General features: G+C 37.7%; 1 protein-coding gene across 9 annotated transcripts in view; it reads left to right on the forward strand.

Moving 5' to 3' along the window:
- The window catches only part of LOC135139543 (disco-interacting protein 2), a 309,775-nt gene that overhangs the window by 274,872 nt on the left and 19,737 nt on the right, over positions 1 to 15,166 (forward strand). For 5 of the 9 annotated variants that reach the window (XM_064069816.1, XM_064069821.1, XM_064069822.1 and 2 more), the window contains 5 exons: positions 2,858 to 4,204; positions 4,251 to 4,567; positions 4,625 to 4,856; positions 12,680 to 12,810; positions 12,868 to 13,535. In XM_064069816.1, the coding sequence (XP_063925886.1) occupies positions 2,858 to 4,204; positions 4,251 to 4,567; positions 4,625 to 4,856; positions 12,680 to 12,810; positions 12,868 to 13,535 (2,695 nt within the window). The remainder of the gene's footprint in view (positions 1 to 2,857; positions 4,205 to 4,250; positions 4,568 to 4,624; positions 4,857 to 12,679; positions 12,811 to 12,867; positions 13,536 to 15,166) is intronic. The other 4 variants (XM_064069819.1, XM_064069825.1, XM_064069817.1 and 1 more) reach the window with 3 other exon arrangements.

Here is a 15,166-nt window from a genome sequence, read left to right on the forward strand (position 1 = left end):
ATATAAATATAATTGAACTCAAAAATCGAGAAATCGCAGCTAAAATTAAAAAAAATGAAAAATTAATGTTGAAAATATGAAAGAAAAATAAAAAAATCTCAAAATGAAACATTGAGAAATCGAAAAACTGACAAATCCAAAATTAAAAAATCCTAAAATTGAGGCATGGAAAAATCCAGAAATTAAAAAAACTACAAAAGTAAAATGACGAGAAATTGGAAAATTGAAAATTCGAAACATGGAAAAACTTGAAAATCCAAAAATTAAATTTTTATGGACTGAAAAATCGAGAAAATGAACTTAAAATTTTAAAAGTTGAAAAATTAATATCGAAATGCGGAAGCAAAAATTGAAAAGTCGAAAAATTAAGAAATCGGGAAATCTGTGTCGAAAAATTGAAGTCAAAAAAATTTGAAAATCGAAAAATTTCAAAACTGAAATGACAAAAAATTGGGAAATTGAAAAACTGAAAAATCGAGAAATCCAAGTCAAAAAATCTAGGTCAAAACCCTTTAAAACTCGATAATTGATAAATAGAAAAACCGAGAAATGGAAAATCGAAAATTTAAAAAATTGAAAGTTGAAAAATGTAAAACTAGAAGTCACAAATTACAAAATAGAAACATCAATGAATTGAAAAATCCAGAAATCGAAACTAAAATTTTAAAAATTGCAAAATTAATATCGAAGTACGGAATAAAAATTTAAAAATCGAGAAATTGAAAAATTCCAAAACTGAAATGACGAAAAATTGGGAAATGGGATAATTGAAAATCCAAAAGATCGAAAAGCTTCAATATGAAAAATTAATATCGAAATATGGAAGAAAAATTGAAAAATCGAGAAGTCCAAGTCGAAAAATAGAAGTCAAAAAATTTAAAAAAATCGAAAAATTTTCTGGAAAATAGAAAAACCGAAAAATCTAAAAACCAAAATTTAAAAAATCGAAAAGTTGAAAAATCGGAAAATTGAAGAATCGAAAAATTCAGAAATGAAAAAACTCCAAAACTGAAATGACGAAAAATTGAGAAATTGAAAAATTGAAAATTCAAAACATCGAAAAATTGAGGAATCGAAAAATTAAAAAATTGAGAAATCCAAGTCGAAAAATCGAAACCAAAAAATCTTGAAAATCGCAACAGCTAAACTGATAAATCCAAAAATCTAAACTTTTTGATATTTGAAAAATAGAAAAACCGAGAACCCGAAAAACTCCAAAACTGAAATGACGAAAAAATGTGAAATTGTAAATTCGAAACATCGAAAAACTTGGATAAATCGAAAAAATAAAAAATCAAAAAATTCATAAATCTCAAACAAGTCAAAAAATTTCAAAACAGAAATATCATTAAACTGAAAAATCGAGAAATCGAAATTAAAATTTTAAAAATTGAAAAATTGATATCGAAATATGGAAGAAAAATTGAAAAATCGAGAAATCCAAGTCGAAAAATCAAAGTCAAAAAATTTCAAAAATCGGAAAATTAATAATTGAAAAATAGTAAAACCGAAAAATTAAAAATCAAAATTAAAAAATCGGAAAATTAAGAAATCGTGAAATCCAAGTGGAAAAATCGAAATCAAAAACTTTTAAAAATCAAAAAACCGAGAAATTGAAAATCTAAAATCTAAAAAACAGAGAATTTGAAAAATACCAAAACTGAAATGACAAAAATTGAGAATTTGAAAATGTAAAATTCGAAACAGAAAAATTGGAAAATCGAAAATTTAAAAATTAGAAAAACTGAAAAAATAAAAATATCAAAGAACTAAAAAACCAAAAAATCGAGAGAATCGAAAAAGTAAAAATCCAGAAGTCGAAAAATTGAAGAATGGAAAAGTTGAAAATAGCAAAACTGGAAGATCATAACATTGAAAAGTCAGAAATTAAAGTGGAAAAATTGGAAAGTTGAAAAATTTAAAAATCTAGAAATTGAAAAATCGACATTTCGAGAAGTCGAAATAGACCAAAATCGAAAAACCGGAAAGTTAAAAATAAAAAAGTTGAATTTAAAAAATTCGGTAAGTTGAAAAATTTAAAGTCAAAAAACCTAAAACCGAAGAGCCGAAAAATCGAAAATTGAATGATTCGAAAAATTGAAAAATGGAAATATCAGAACTCGAAGATTGAAAAATCGAAAAATCGAAAGGTCTAAAATTCTAAAATTAAAAAATTAAGATTTCGAATAATTGATAATTTAAGAAATTTAAAAACTGAAAGTTCGAAAAATTGAGCATCGAAAAATTGCAAAATCCCAAAACTGAAGCTTCGGAAAATTGAAAAATCAAGAAATTAAAAAATGGAAAATCCGAAGTCTAGACAAAAGTTCAACACGGATTCACAAACCACAAGTTTATATTACTTTTTTAACAATCAAAAAACATTTTTTCTACAAAATTCTGCAAAGCTTTGAACGTAACAACGGAAAAGAGAAATGTTAAGTAAATAACTGGATGGCAATACTAAAGTTACTACGATGATATGGTGGCAAATTCACATTATTGACACTCCAGAAAACAACCAACGTGCTACAGACTATTGACTCACCACATTTCTATGCCTAAAAAACCTGCCGCATATTGTACACTATACCCCGTCTTGACAAAACAATCAGCTATTTCCAATATAAATTGAAACTTAACATCTGTTGGGTTTTTTCGGAAAGGACTACGTATTCTCGGGTCGCAGAGAGCTTTTCGAAGTGGATTGGATATGATTATTAATTTTGTCTTAATGTCGAGAAACTATCGCTAGAACATTATTTTCGGTCGTCAGCGTACATTCCTGCTGAATGCCATTGTTTAGCATTAAGTTAAGTAAAGTTCCGTTCATAACCGGGCACCAATTTTCTTCCAGGCGGCTGCATGAGCCCCGCCATCGGCGAGCAACTAGTGGTACCATCTGGTCTGCCCCGAAGTCTCGAAGCCGCCATCACCCGCTACGGAAATGGCACTTTCAAGGCCCTCGTGGCCACCGTTCTCGACCCAAACGGCAAACTAACGAACAGTTTAACCTACGGCAAGCTACTGAGTCGTTCGCACAAAATCGCATACGCTCTCTTAACGAAGTCGTTCAGTAAAAACGGCGACACCAGCTTGAAATCAGGCGATCGAGTCGCTCTAGTCTACCCCAACAACGACCCGATCAACTTCCTCTGCGCCTTCTACGGCTGCCTCCAAGCCGGCATCGTCCCGGTCCCCATCGAGGTCCCGATCACGCGTCGCGACGCCGGCTCCCTCCAGATCGGCTTCCTCTTGGGCAGCTGCAGCGTGCAGGTGGCCCTCACCTCAGAAGCGTGTTTGAAGGGACTACCGAAAACCACGTCCGGCGAAGTGGTACAGTTCAAAGGGTGGCCGAGACTGACGTGGTTCGTGACGGAACACTTGACGAGGACCCCGAAGGACTGGACCCCGACGCCGAGACTGACAGATGAGACGCCGGCGTACATCGAGTATAGTACGGATAGGGACGGGTCGGTGATGGGGGTTACCATCACGAGGGCCGCGATGGTCAAACACTGTAGGATGCTCACCATGGCTTGTAATTACACAGAGGGTGAGAATATGGTGTGCGTCCTGGATTTTAAACGGGAAGTAGGACTGTGGCACTCAGTATTAAGTAGCGTGCTTAACGGAATGCACGTCATCTATATACCCTACGCGCTCATGAAGGTCAACCCGGCTAGTTGGATGCAGATGATTACGAAGTACCGGGCTTGCGTGGCGGTTGTCAAGTCGAGGGATCTTCATTGGGGGCTCTTGGCTACCAAGGACCACAAAGATATCAATTTGTCATCGCTAAGGATGCTTTTGGTGGCCGACGGGGCGAACCCGTGGTCCCTGAGCTCCTGCGACCAGTTCCTATCAGTATTCCAGCCGAAGGGGCTGCGACCAGACGCGATTTGCCCCTGCGCCAGCTCCAGCGAGGTGCTCACGGTATCGGTGAGGCGACCAGGCCGAGGTGGAGTCAACGCCACAGGCCGGGGGGTGCTCTCAATGCAGGGTTTGAGCTACGGGGTAGTCCGAGTAGACCAAGAGAACAGCTTAACCTCGCTGACCCTACAAGATTGCGGTCAAGTAATGCCAGGGTGTGTCATCGTCGTGGTGAAGATGGAGGGCCCGACGTATCTGTGCAAGACCGACGAAGTCGGAGAGATCTGCGTCAACTCAGGAGCTACCGGTACCCAATACTGGGGACTTCAAGGTACGTACATCTTCATTCTCGACGCCTCTTTACTAAAGTCCCCCAGGTCTCAGCAACAGCACCTTCAAAGTCCAGCCGCTCGGCTCCGACGGACAACCCATGTCCGACGCCGAGTACACCCGTTCCGGCTTGTTGGGCTTCCTCGGTCCCGGAGGTCTCGTCTTCGTGTGCGGCTCCCGCGACGGACTCATGACGGTGACCGGGCGCAAGCACAACGCCGACGACATCATCGCCACAGTCCTGGCCGTCGAGCCCATGAAGTTCATCTACCGAGGACGCATCGCCGTGTTCAGCATTAGGGTGCTGCGAGACGAGCGGATTTGCGTGATCGCCGAACAACGACCCGACTGCAGCGAGGAAGAGGTGCGGATTGCGACGGCAACGCTTCGCGTTTTGTTTAACTGTGTGTAATTGTTGCAGTCTTTCCAGTGGATGTCGCGCGTTTTGCAAGCCGTGGATTCCATACATCAAGTCGGTATTTATTGTCTGGCCCTCGTTCCACCCAATTTTCTACCGAAGACGCCGCTGGGGGGAATCCATCTCTCGGAAACTAAGAAGAGATTTATGGAGGGAGCTCTGCATCCGGCCAACGTTCTGATGTGTCCTCATACGTGCGTCACGAACTTACCGAAGCCGAGGGAAGTTCATTCAGGTAATTTGCGATTATTTTGACTAAGTAAGGGGGTTTCTGGCATGAGTTTAGACTAGGGGTTGAGTTTAATTGAGCTAGATTTATTGAGTTTGAAGAAAGGGAGGAACAGTGGCGCGGAAGGCGTGCGGGCGGCGCGGGGTACCTTGGGGACTGGGGGATGAGTCGAGTTTATATCGAAGGCAATCAGTTCGCCTGTATTGTGCGGTGTTGGTGTGGCACACATTACAGTAGAGGCGAAAATCCCTCGCATAGTGCGTGGTCTATACGTCAAACCAGTTCCCGGGTTGATATCGCGCGTGCGCGTGCACACGCCGCTCCACTGGGATAACCATGCCATTTTTTAATTTTCTCATTTTTGGTTAAGACTATGGGTTTGGTTTTACTGATTCCGCGGTCCACCAAACGGCGAACTCGACCGATCGGCAAGGTATGATTTGAACTTCCTTTGTCTCAAGTTAATTGTCCAATTAAAAAAAAAACGTGCATATTTCCTTTAAAAATGTGCACATTTTCAAGTTTTTCGTAGAAAGAGTCATACAATATACGAATATTCGTATTCTACAAGTTTTTTTTTGACACTAAATTAAATACAAAATGTTGCATAGAATTCTAACCTCAAATTCACTATTTGATAAGTTAAGTATTCTATTGATGAAAGAAAACTATATACTAAGGAAAAAAAAGCCAAAGATTAAAAGCCACCCATCCGCTCCGATCTCAGTTGTGATGAATTTTTGATTCGTTATCAGACTGGGGGGTGGAGCTTAATTACAAAATCGATGTTTCTCTACATATATTTATATCCCTATTATACCCCTAAGCACATGTTTCATTCGAAGGGCACATTTTTTATTTTATTTTTAATATTTTATATTTCGGGTACTATAAAATACTTGCTAAGAAAATACTGATTTTGGCAAATAACTTGCCCTGTAAAAAACAAAGGGCGGGTGGGTGGGGCTAGTACTTGTAGAGATGAGACTGATTTTGGCAAATGATATACCCTCAAAAAAATAGAGGGGGGTGGGCGGGGCTAGTATTTGCTAAGATAAGACTGAATAATATCAAGAATAGTCACCAGAATGAAGAAGAAGTGTAAAAAACTAAAATCCTACAACTTTCTTTTCAAGTTCTCTTCCTATATCAAATAGTTCGTGTTGGGTTTTCGTAAAGTGAAGTTCAAAAGTGTAAAAGTGTTTTAAGTTATAAGTACACCCTCCTTCTATTTTCCTGAGGGTATATCATTTGCCAGAATCAGTCTTATCTTAGCAAATACTAGCCCCGCCCACCCGCCCTCTGTTTTTTTAAAGAATATATCATCTGCCAAAATCAGTCTTATCTCTACAAGTACTAGCCCCACCCACCCGTCCTTTATTTTCTTAGAGGATACGTCATTTGCCAAAATCAGTCGTACCTTCGGAAGTACTAGCACCGCCCTCTATTTTCTTCTAAAATCTGAATTGTTATACCCCTAAGCACATGTTTCTTGCGAAGGGCACATTTTTTATTTTATTTTTAATATTTTATATTTCCGGTACTATAAAGTACTTGCTAAAATAAGACTGATTTTGGCAAATAACTTGCCCTGTAAAAAACAAAGGGCGGGTGGGTGGGGCTAGTACTTGTAGAGATGAGACTGATTTTGGCAGATGATATATTCTTTAAAAAAAGAGAGGGCGAGTGGGCGGGGCTTGTATTTGCTAAGATAAGAATGATTTTGGCAAATGATATACCCTCTAAAAAAATAGAGGGGGAGTGGGTGGGCCTAGTATTTGCTAAGATGAGACTGAATAATGTCAAGAGTAGTCACCAGAATGAAGAAAATGTGTAAAAAACTAAACTCCTACAACTTTCTTTTCGAGTTCTCTTCCTGTATCAATTAGTTCGTGTTGGGTTTTCGTAAAGTGATATTATTATAAATACTAACCCCGCCCACCCTCCTTTTCTTTTCTTGAGGGTATATCATTTGCCAGAATCAGTCTTATCTTAGCAAATACTAGCCCCGCCCACCCGCCCTCTGTTTTTTTAAAGAATATATCATCTGCCAAAATCAGTCTCATCTCTACAAGTACTGGCCCCACCCACCCGCCCTTTATTTTCTTAGAGGATACGTCATTTGCTAAAATCAGTCGTACCTTAGGAAGTACTAGCACCGCCCTCTATTTTCTTCTAAAATCTGAATTTTTTATACCCATAAGCACATGTTTCTTGCGTAGGGCACTTTCTTTATTATTAATATTTTATATTTCCTGTACTATAAAGTACTTGCTAAGATAAGACTGATTTTGGCAAATCATAAAGCCTCTAAGAAAATAGAGGGCGGGTGGGCGGGGCTAGTATTTTCTAAGATAAGACTGAACAATATCAAGAGCAGTCACTATAGAATGAAGGAGTGTAAAAAACTACCCCCCCCCCCCATTCTTTTCTCCATTTCAATGACTTATTTTATTCACTGTAAAATGTTAATTGAATTCTATTTTGAAAAACGGTAGAATCTAAGATTTAAAACAATGTCAGTAGTGGCCCTGCCCACTTACCCGTATTCCCTTTTGATCGCTCATTTTATTGGCTCTGAGATGGAAGTTGTAAAGCTATTGCTTGCTTAGAAAGACCCTGTAGAAAGTGATAAATTGATAGTTATAGTTTCCCCAGTTCTAATTCGCTTTTATAATGTGTAAAAGTTAACGTCCTTAACAAAATATTACTGCTGCCGGAGATGGGAGAGTAATAAGGATTTAATGATTATACAAGCCATGGTTGAATCCTTATTTATGATTATGATTCTGTTGTTAAGGAAGTTAACTTTTACACAGTGGGGTACTATCATAAAACCGAATTAGAACTGGGGAAACTATAACACAACCAACAGTATTCCATTCGAACTGGGGGATCAAGATAACAGTTGAGTTTTGGGTAAAAGGGTTGGGGAATTCCGTTATCAAAATGGCGATGATTCAATAACAGAAATCGATTTTTATAGTTAGGTTTGAAAATAATTAAAACATCCATTTACAAACCCCGACACAAGTTGTCTATTGCTTTTCTAGGAAGAACTTTGATGTATTAAGTACAACAAACCCTTCTACAACTTTCTTTTCAAGTTCTCTTCCTGTATCAATTAGTTCGTGTTGGGTTTTCCTAAAGTGAAGTTCAAAAATCCACAAGTGTAAGTTATAAATACTAACCCCCCCCCCCCCCACCCTCACCCTCCCTCTATTTTCTTACAGGATATATAATTTGCCAGAATCAGTCTTATCTTAGCAAATACTATCCCCGCCCACCCGCCCTCTCTCCTTTTGACGAGTATATCATCTGCCAAAATCAGTCTCATCTTTACAAGTACATACTAGCCTTTTTGCTTTTTTTTCACCTAAATATTTAATTTTTTTCTGTCTATTTTGTTCTAATATTTGAATTTTTTATACCCCTAAGCACATGTTTCTTGCGAAGGGCACATTTTTTATTTTTAAAATTTTATATCTCCTGTACTATGAAGTACTTGTTAAGATAAGACTGATTTTGGCAAATGGTATACTCTCTAAGAAATCAGAGGACGGGTGGGCGGGGCTAGTCTTTGCTAAGATAAGACTGATTTTGGTAAATGATATACCCTCTAAGAAAATGGGGGGGAGCTGGGTTTAGTTTTTTCTACACCCCTTCTTCATTCTAGTGACTACTAGTGATATTGTTCAGTCTTATCTTAGCAAACACTAGCCCCGCCCACCCGCCCTCTCTTTTTTAAAAAGTATATCATCTGCAAAAATCAGTCTGATCCTTACAAGTACTAACAACACCCACCCGCCCTTTATTTTCTTAGGGGATACGTCATTTGCCAAAATCAGTCGTACCTTAGGAACTACCAGCACCGCCCTCTATTTTCTTAGAGGATATGTCATTTGCCAGAATCATATATTAAGAAACAAAAAAGCAAAATATAAGTCCCGCCCACCCGCCCTATCTCAATTGTGATTTTTTTTAATTGTCGTGAGACAGGGGTGGAGCTTAATTGCAAAATGGTTATTTTTCTGCAAGATTTTACCATCTGAAACATGTTCTTAAATAATCGTATTGTTCAAAGAAAACTCTAATTAATAATAATTATTATTAAGTAAAAAAGAAAGCCAAAGATTAAGCCCCACCTATATCCGCCCCGATCTCAATTATGATAAATTTTTCATTGGTTATCAGACCGAGGGGCGGATCGTAATTGCAAAATCTATATTTCGCTTCAAAAACTTACCATTTTGAACATATTTTAAGAATTTTATTACGAAAAGACGAACGTACAATTGGTTCTCAAGATATTTAACAATTTCCATACATTCTAGCGATCCTGCATAAATGTGTATCTGAAAAAATCCTTTTATTTGAAATCTACTTGTTTTGCCTCTTTGTTTATTTTTGATTTTGAGTGCCCTTTTTTCATTTTTTTGACCTAAATCTTTTACTTTTTTTTGTTTATTTTCTTCTAAAATCTGAATTTTTTATACCCCTAAACACATGTTTCTTGCAAAAGGCACATTTTTTATTTTTATTATTTTATATCCCCTATACTATAAAGTACTTGCGAAGATAAGACTGATTTTGGCAAATCATAAAGCCTTTAAGAAAATAAGGGGCGGGTGGGCGGGGCTAGTATTTGCTAAGATAAGACTGATTTTGGCAAATGATATACCCTCTAAGGAAATAGAGGGGGGGCTACTTTGCTAAGGTAAAATTAATTTTGGCAAATGACATTCCCTGTAAAAACAAAGGGCGGGTGGGTGGGGCTAGTACTTGTAAAGATGAGACTGATTTTGGCAGATGACATATTCTTTAACAAAAGAAAGGGCGGGTGGGCGGGGCTTGTATTTGCTAAGATAAGACTGATTTTGGCAAATGATGTACCCTCTAAGAAAATAGAGGGGGGGGGGCTACTTTGCTAAGGTAAGACTGATTTTGGCAAATGACATTCCCTCTAAAAAACAAAGGGCGGGTGGGTGGGGCTAGTACTTGTAAAGATGAGACTGATTTTGGCAGATGATATATTCTTTAAAAATAGAGAGGGCGGGTGGGCGGGGCTTGTATTTGCTAAGATAAGACTGATTTTGGCAAATGATGTACCCTCTAAGAAAATAGGGGGGGGACTACTATTTGCTAAGGTAAGACTGATTTTGGCAAATGACATTCCCTCTAAAAAACAAAGGGCGGGTGGGTGGGGCTAGTACTTGTAAAGATGAGACTGATTTTGGCAGATGATATATTCTTTAAAAAAAGAAAGGGCGGGTGGGCGGGGCTTGTATTTGCTATGATAAGACTGATTTTGGCAAATGATATTCGTAAAGTGAAGTTCAAAAGTGTAAATGTGTTTTAAGTTATAAGTATTAACCCCGCCCATCCTCCCTCTATTTTCTTAGTGGGTATATCATTTGCCAGAATCAGTCTTATCTTAGCAAATACGAGCCCCGCTCACCCGCCCTCTCTTTTTTAAAGAGTATATCATCTGCCAAAATTAGTCTCATCTTTAGACAAGTACTAGCCCCACCCACCCACCCTTTATTTTTATTAGAGAATACGACATTTGCCAAAATTAGTCGTACCTTAGGAACTACCAGCACCGCCCTCTATTTTCTTAGAGGGTGTGTCATTTGCCAGAATCATATATTAAGAAACAAAAAAGCAAAATATAAGCTCCGCCCACTCGCCCGATCTCAATTGTGATTTTTTTTTAATTGTCGTGAGACAGGGGCGGAGCTTAATTGCAAAATGCTTAGTTTTCTGCAAGAAATTACCATCTGAGACATGTTCTTATATAATCGTGATGTTCAAAGAAAACTCTAATTATTATTAAGTAAAAAAGAAAGCCAAAGATTAAGCTCCACCTACACCCACCCCAATCTCAATTGTGATGAATTTTCATTGGTTGTCAGACCGAGGGGCGGATCGTAATTGGAAAATCGATATTTCACTTCAAAAACTTGACATTTTAAACTTATTTTAAGTATTTTGTTATGAAAAAAAGAACGGACAATTTGTTCTCAATTCCGTTTCCATAGATTTTAGCGATCTTGAATAAATGTGTTTCTCAGAAAATCCTTTTATTTGAGCCCTACTTGTTTTGCTTATTTGTCTATTTTTGGTTATGAGTGCCTTTTTTTCATTTTTTTTTCATGTAGATGTTTTACTTTTTTCTGTCTTATTTTGTTTTAAAATCTGAATTTTTTATACCCCTAAGCACATGTTTCTTGCAAACGGTACATTTTTTATTTTTAGTATTTTATATTTCCTGTACCATAAAGTATTTGCAAGATAAGACTGATTTTGGCAAATCATATACCCTCTAGGAAAATTGAGGGCGGGTGGGCGGGGCTAGTATTTGCTAAGATAAGACTGCACAATATCAAGAGTAGTCACTAGAATGAAGAAGGGGTGTAGAAAAAACTGTCGACAATTCATTAACACAAATTGGGGTGAGCTGGGTTTAGTTTTTCTATACCCCTTTTTCACTGTAGTAACTACTTGTGATATTGTTCAGTCTTGTCTTTGCAAACACTAGCCCCGCCCACCCGCCCTCTCTTTTTTAAAAAGTATATCATCTGCAAAAATCAGTCTGATCCTTAGGAAGTACTAGCACCGCCCCCTATTTTCTTAGAGGGTATGTTATTACCAGAATCATATATTAAGAAACAAAAAAATAAAATATAAGCCCCGCTCACCCGCCCTATTTCAATTGTGATTTTTTTATTGTCGCGAGACAGGGGTGGAACTTAATTGCAAAACGCTTAGTTTTCTGCAAGAAATTACCATCTGAAACATGTTCTCAAATAATCGTGTTGTTCAAAGAAAACTCAAATTATTAAGTAAAAAAGAAAGCCAAAGATTAAGCCTCACCTATATCCGCCCCGATCTTAATTGTGTTAATTTTTCATTAGTTGTCTGACCGAGGGGCGGATCGTAATTGCAAAATCCATATTTCGCTTCGAAAAGTTACCATTTTAAAGATATTTTAAGTATTTTGTTATGAAAAGACGAACGTACAATTGGTTCTCAAGATATAAATATCTAGCGATCCTGTATAAATGTCCTACTTGTTTTGCCTATTTGTCTTTTTTTCATTTTTTTAACCGAAATATTTTATTTTTTCTGTCTATTTTATTCTAAAATATGAATTTTTATACCCCTAAGCACATGTTTCTTGCGAAGGCCACATTCTTTATTATTAATATTTTATATTTCCTGTACTATAAAGTACTTGCTAAGATAAGACTGATTCTGGCAAATGATATAACCTCTAAGAAAATAGGGGGGGGGGGGGTAGCAGAGGGCGACTAAAAAATTTCGATTTGGGTATTTTCCAGAAAAATCTAAGCTTCTGATTGGTGATATTGTAGTGACTTAAGTTGCCAAGCTGTTAAGTTCATAGAATTGTATGGTTAAATTTGTTAACATAACCTCAAAATAGTTTGTTTACCGTAAACCGCGCAGCCCTGCCGCCCGGTATCGGGCAGTTCCGTTTGGTGGACCCGTTTCATTTCGAATATTTCACTCTCACTGGTACACCCTCATTGTGACTGACTCTGTACAAACCTGCACACGTGCGGAGCCACCTGTAACTAATTCCTAATTTCTGTGTAACCGAATGCAGCAGTGTTGCATTTACTAACGACTGGAAAGCCCCCTTTTTGACATACCTCCGGTATGTGACACTGTCTGGTCAGGTACACGCTACAACGTCTACGTCTACTCTCACCCTGTCTAGTGGATAGTTGTAGTCGGCTCACCTGAACTAACAAAAGAGCTTTTGCTTGAGTGATGCTATAGCATGTTGTTCCTCTGCATTTCAGCAACCGACTGTGTTTCAGACGTGGGTCCGGCGTCTGTAATCGTCGGAAATCTCGTTCAAGGTAATAGGCTCGCTAGCGCGCAAGGTAGGGACATTGGAGGTCTCGACGAGGAGAGCGATTCCTCGAAGAAGGTAGCGCGGTGACGTAACCTCACGCACCCGGTCGTCATTTGTTAATCGCTGTTGCAGCAGCAGTTCATCGCCGAGATCCTGCGCTGGAGGGCGCAGTGCACCTCCGACCACGTGCTCTTCACCCTCCTGAACAGCAAGGGCGCGGTGGCGAAGGTCCTGTCCTGCTCCGAGTTACACAAACGGGCCGAGCGCATAGGCAACCTGCTGAACGAGAAGGGCCGGATCAACACCGGCGACCACGTGGCCCTGATCTTCCCGCCCGGCCTCGACCTGATCTGCGCTTTCTACGGCTGCCTCTACATCGGCGCGGTCCCGGTCACCATCCGCCCGCCGCACCCGCAGAACCTCCAGACCACGCTGCCGACGGTGCGCATGATCGTCGACGTCTCCAAGTCCGTACTGGTGCTATCCACGCAAGCTGTGATCAAACTGCTTCGATCGAAAGAAGCTAGTAATGTGGTGGATATTAAATCCTGGCCGGCGATTTTGGACACGGACGACATGCCTAAGAAGAAGTTGCCCGTGGTTTATAGAGCGCCGACGGCGGAAATGTTGGCTTATCTTGATTTTAGCGTTTCGACGACGGGGATGCTGGCCGGGATCAAGATGTCGCACGCTGCGGTCACTAATTTGTGTAGGAGTATGAAACTAGCATGCGAACTGTATCCCAGTAGGCATATAGCGCTTTGTTTAGACCCGTATTGTGGACTAGGATTCGCACTGTGGTAAGTACTATTTTGATATAAGGGAAATTGTCGCCTGAGAACTTGTTTGATCCACAGACCGGAGCGCGCTCAGGCCAATCTCGCTCTAAGCGTTCAGAATTTCTGCGAGAAATAGTTATTATTTAGATGCTTTTATCTACAAACATATATCGATTTTGACATGCAATTATTTTTTGTTTTTGTTTAACTAAGAGTTAATTCTGTGTTTGATACTAACAAAACGTCAGAAATTAGCAATACTAGAGGAACCGTAATCATGCAATAGATTTTGTTCTATTTTGTATTAATTTCACATATTTTTAGTCACAACTTTGGTAGTTAGTTTTTACTTTTACTTTTAGCAAGAACGCTAAAAGTGATCGAAAAACCGAAAAATTGAAAAATTGGATTATAAAATTTTAAAAATCGAAAAATTAAAAAAGAACATGAATTGAAAAGTTCCTCAAACTGATAATTGATAATGTTGACAAAATTGGGAAATCGACAACTTGAAAAATCTAAAAGTCGAGAAGTTGAAAAATTGAAAAACAGAAATATTGAAGAACTGAAAAATCAAGAAATCGAAAAACGTAAAATTTAAAATATTGAAAAACTGTAAAATCGAGGAATCATGGAAAAATAAAAAAATAAAAATTTCAAAATCTAAAATTTACAAATCGAAAAATGAAAAATTGAACTATAGAAGAGTAACTGAAAACGCGATAAATCGAGAAACCTACAATTTTAAAAACTGAAAACTTAAATATCGAAAAGTTTGAGAATCGAAGTATAAAACAGTCGAAAATTTGAAATTTGTGAAGTTTAAAAAACGAAAAATTGAAAATCCAAAAAGTAAAAAGTCGAGAAATCGAAATACATATATCAAACTTGAAAAATCGAAAAGTCAAAATAATAAAAAACCCCAAAACTCTAGTATCGATAAATTGAAAAATTCAAGAAAAATTGAAGAATCGAAAGTTTGAAAAGTCAAAAACTGAAAAATCGGAACTTTGGGAAGTCGAAAAATGGGAAAATCAAAAAATAGATTCATTGAGAAATCCGAAAACTGAAAATTTAGAAACGTCAAAATTTGAAAAATCGAAAAGCCGAAAAGTGTAAAATTTAAATGAAAAATCATAATATCGTAAAATTGAAAAATGGTGAAATCTAAACATCAAAAAATCAAAAAAAATAAAATTCGAAACATCGAAAAGCCGAAAAGTAAAAAATCGAAACATCGAAAAATTCAAAAACTGAGACATATAGAAATTGGAAAATCAAAAGAAGGAGAAATCGAGGAGTCGAAAAGTCGAAGTTAAAAATGGAAAATTGATAAATCGAGAGATTAAACAATCACGACATCGAAACATACGAAGCTCGATAAATTGAGGTCTCAAAAAATTGAAAAACCGAAAATTAAAAAATTCGGGAATTTAAAAAATTAAAATATAGAACCGAAAACTCGAGGAATTGAAGAATCTAGAATTTTAAAAACTGAAAAATTGAAAAATTTAAAGTTTAAAAAACGAAAAACTGATACTCCAAAAAATAAAAAATCGAAAGATCCAGAAGTCGAAAGATCGAAAAGTTGAAGAAACAATCTACTGAAAAATCCCAAAACTGAAAGAAATATCCAAAAATTGAGAAATTAA

Source organism: Zophobas morio, unplaced genomic scaffold (assembly GCF_036711695.1).
Source record: "Zophobas morio isolate AGI-343-1 ecotype UQ-CSIRO unplaced genomic scaffold, CSIRO_AGI_Zmor_V1 ptg000031l, whole genome shotgun sequence".
NCBI classification, from domain to species: Eukaryota; Metazoa; Arthropoda; class Insecta; order Coleoptera; family Tenebrionidae; genus Zophobas; species Zophobas morio.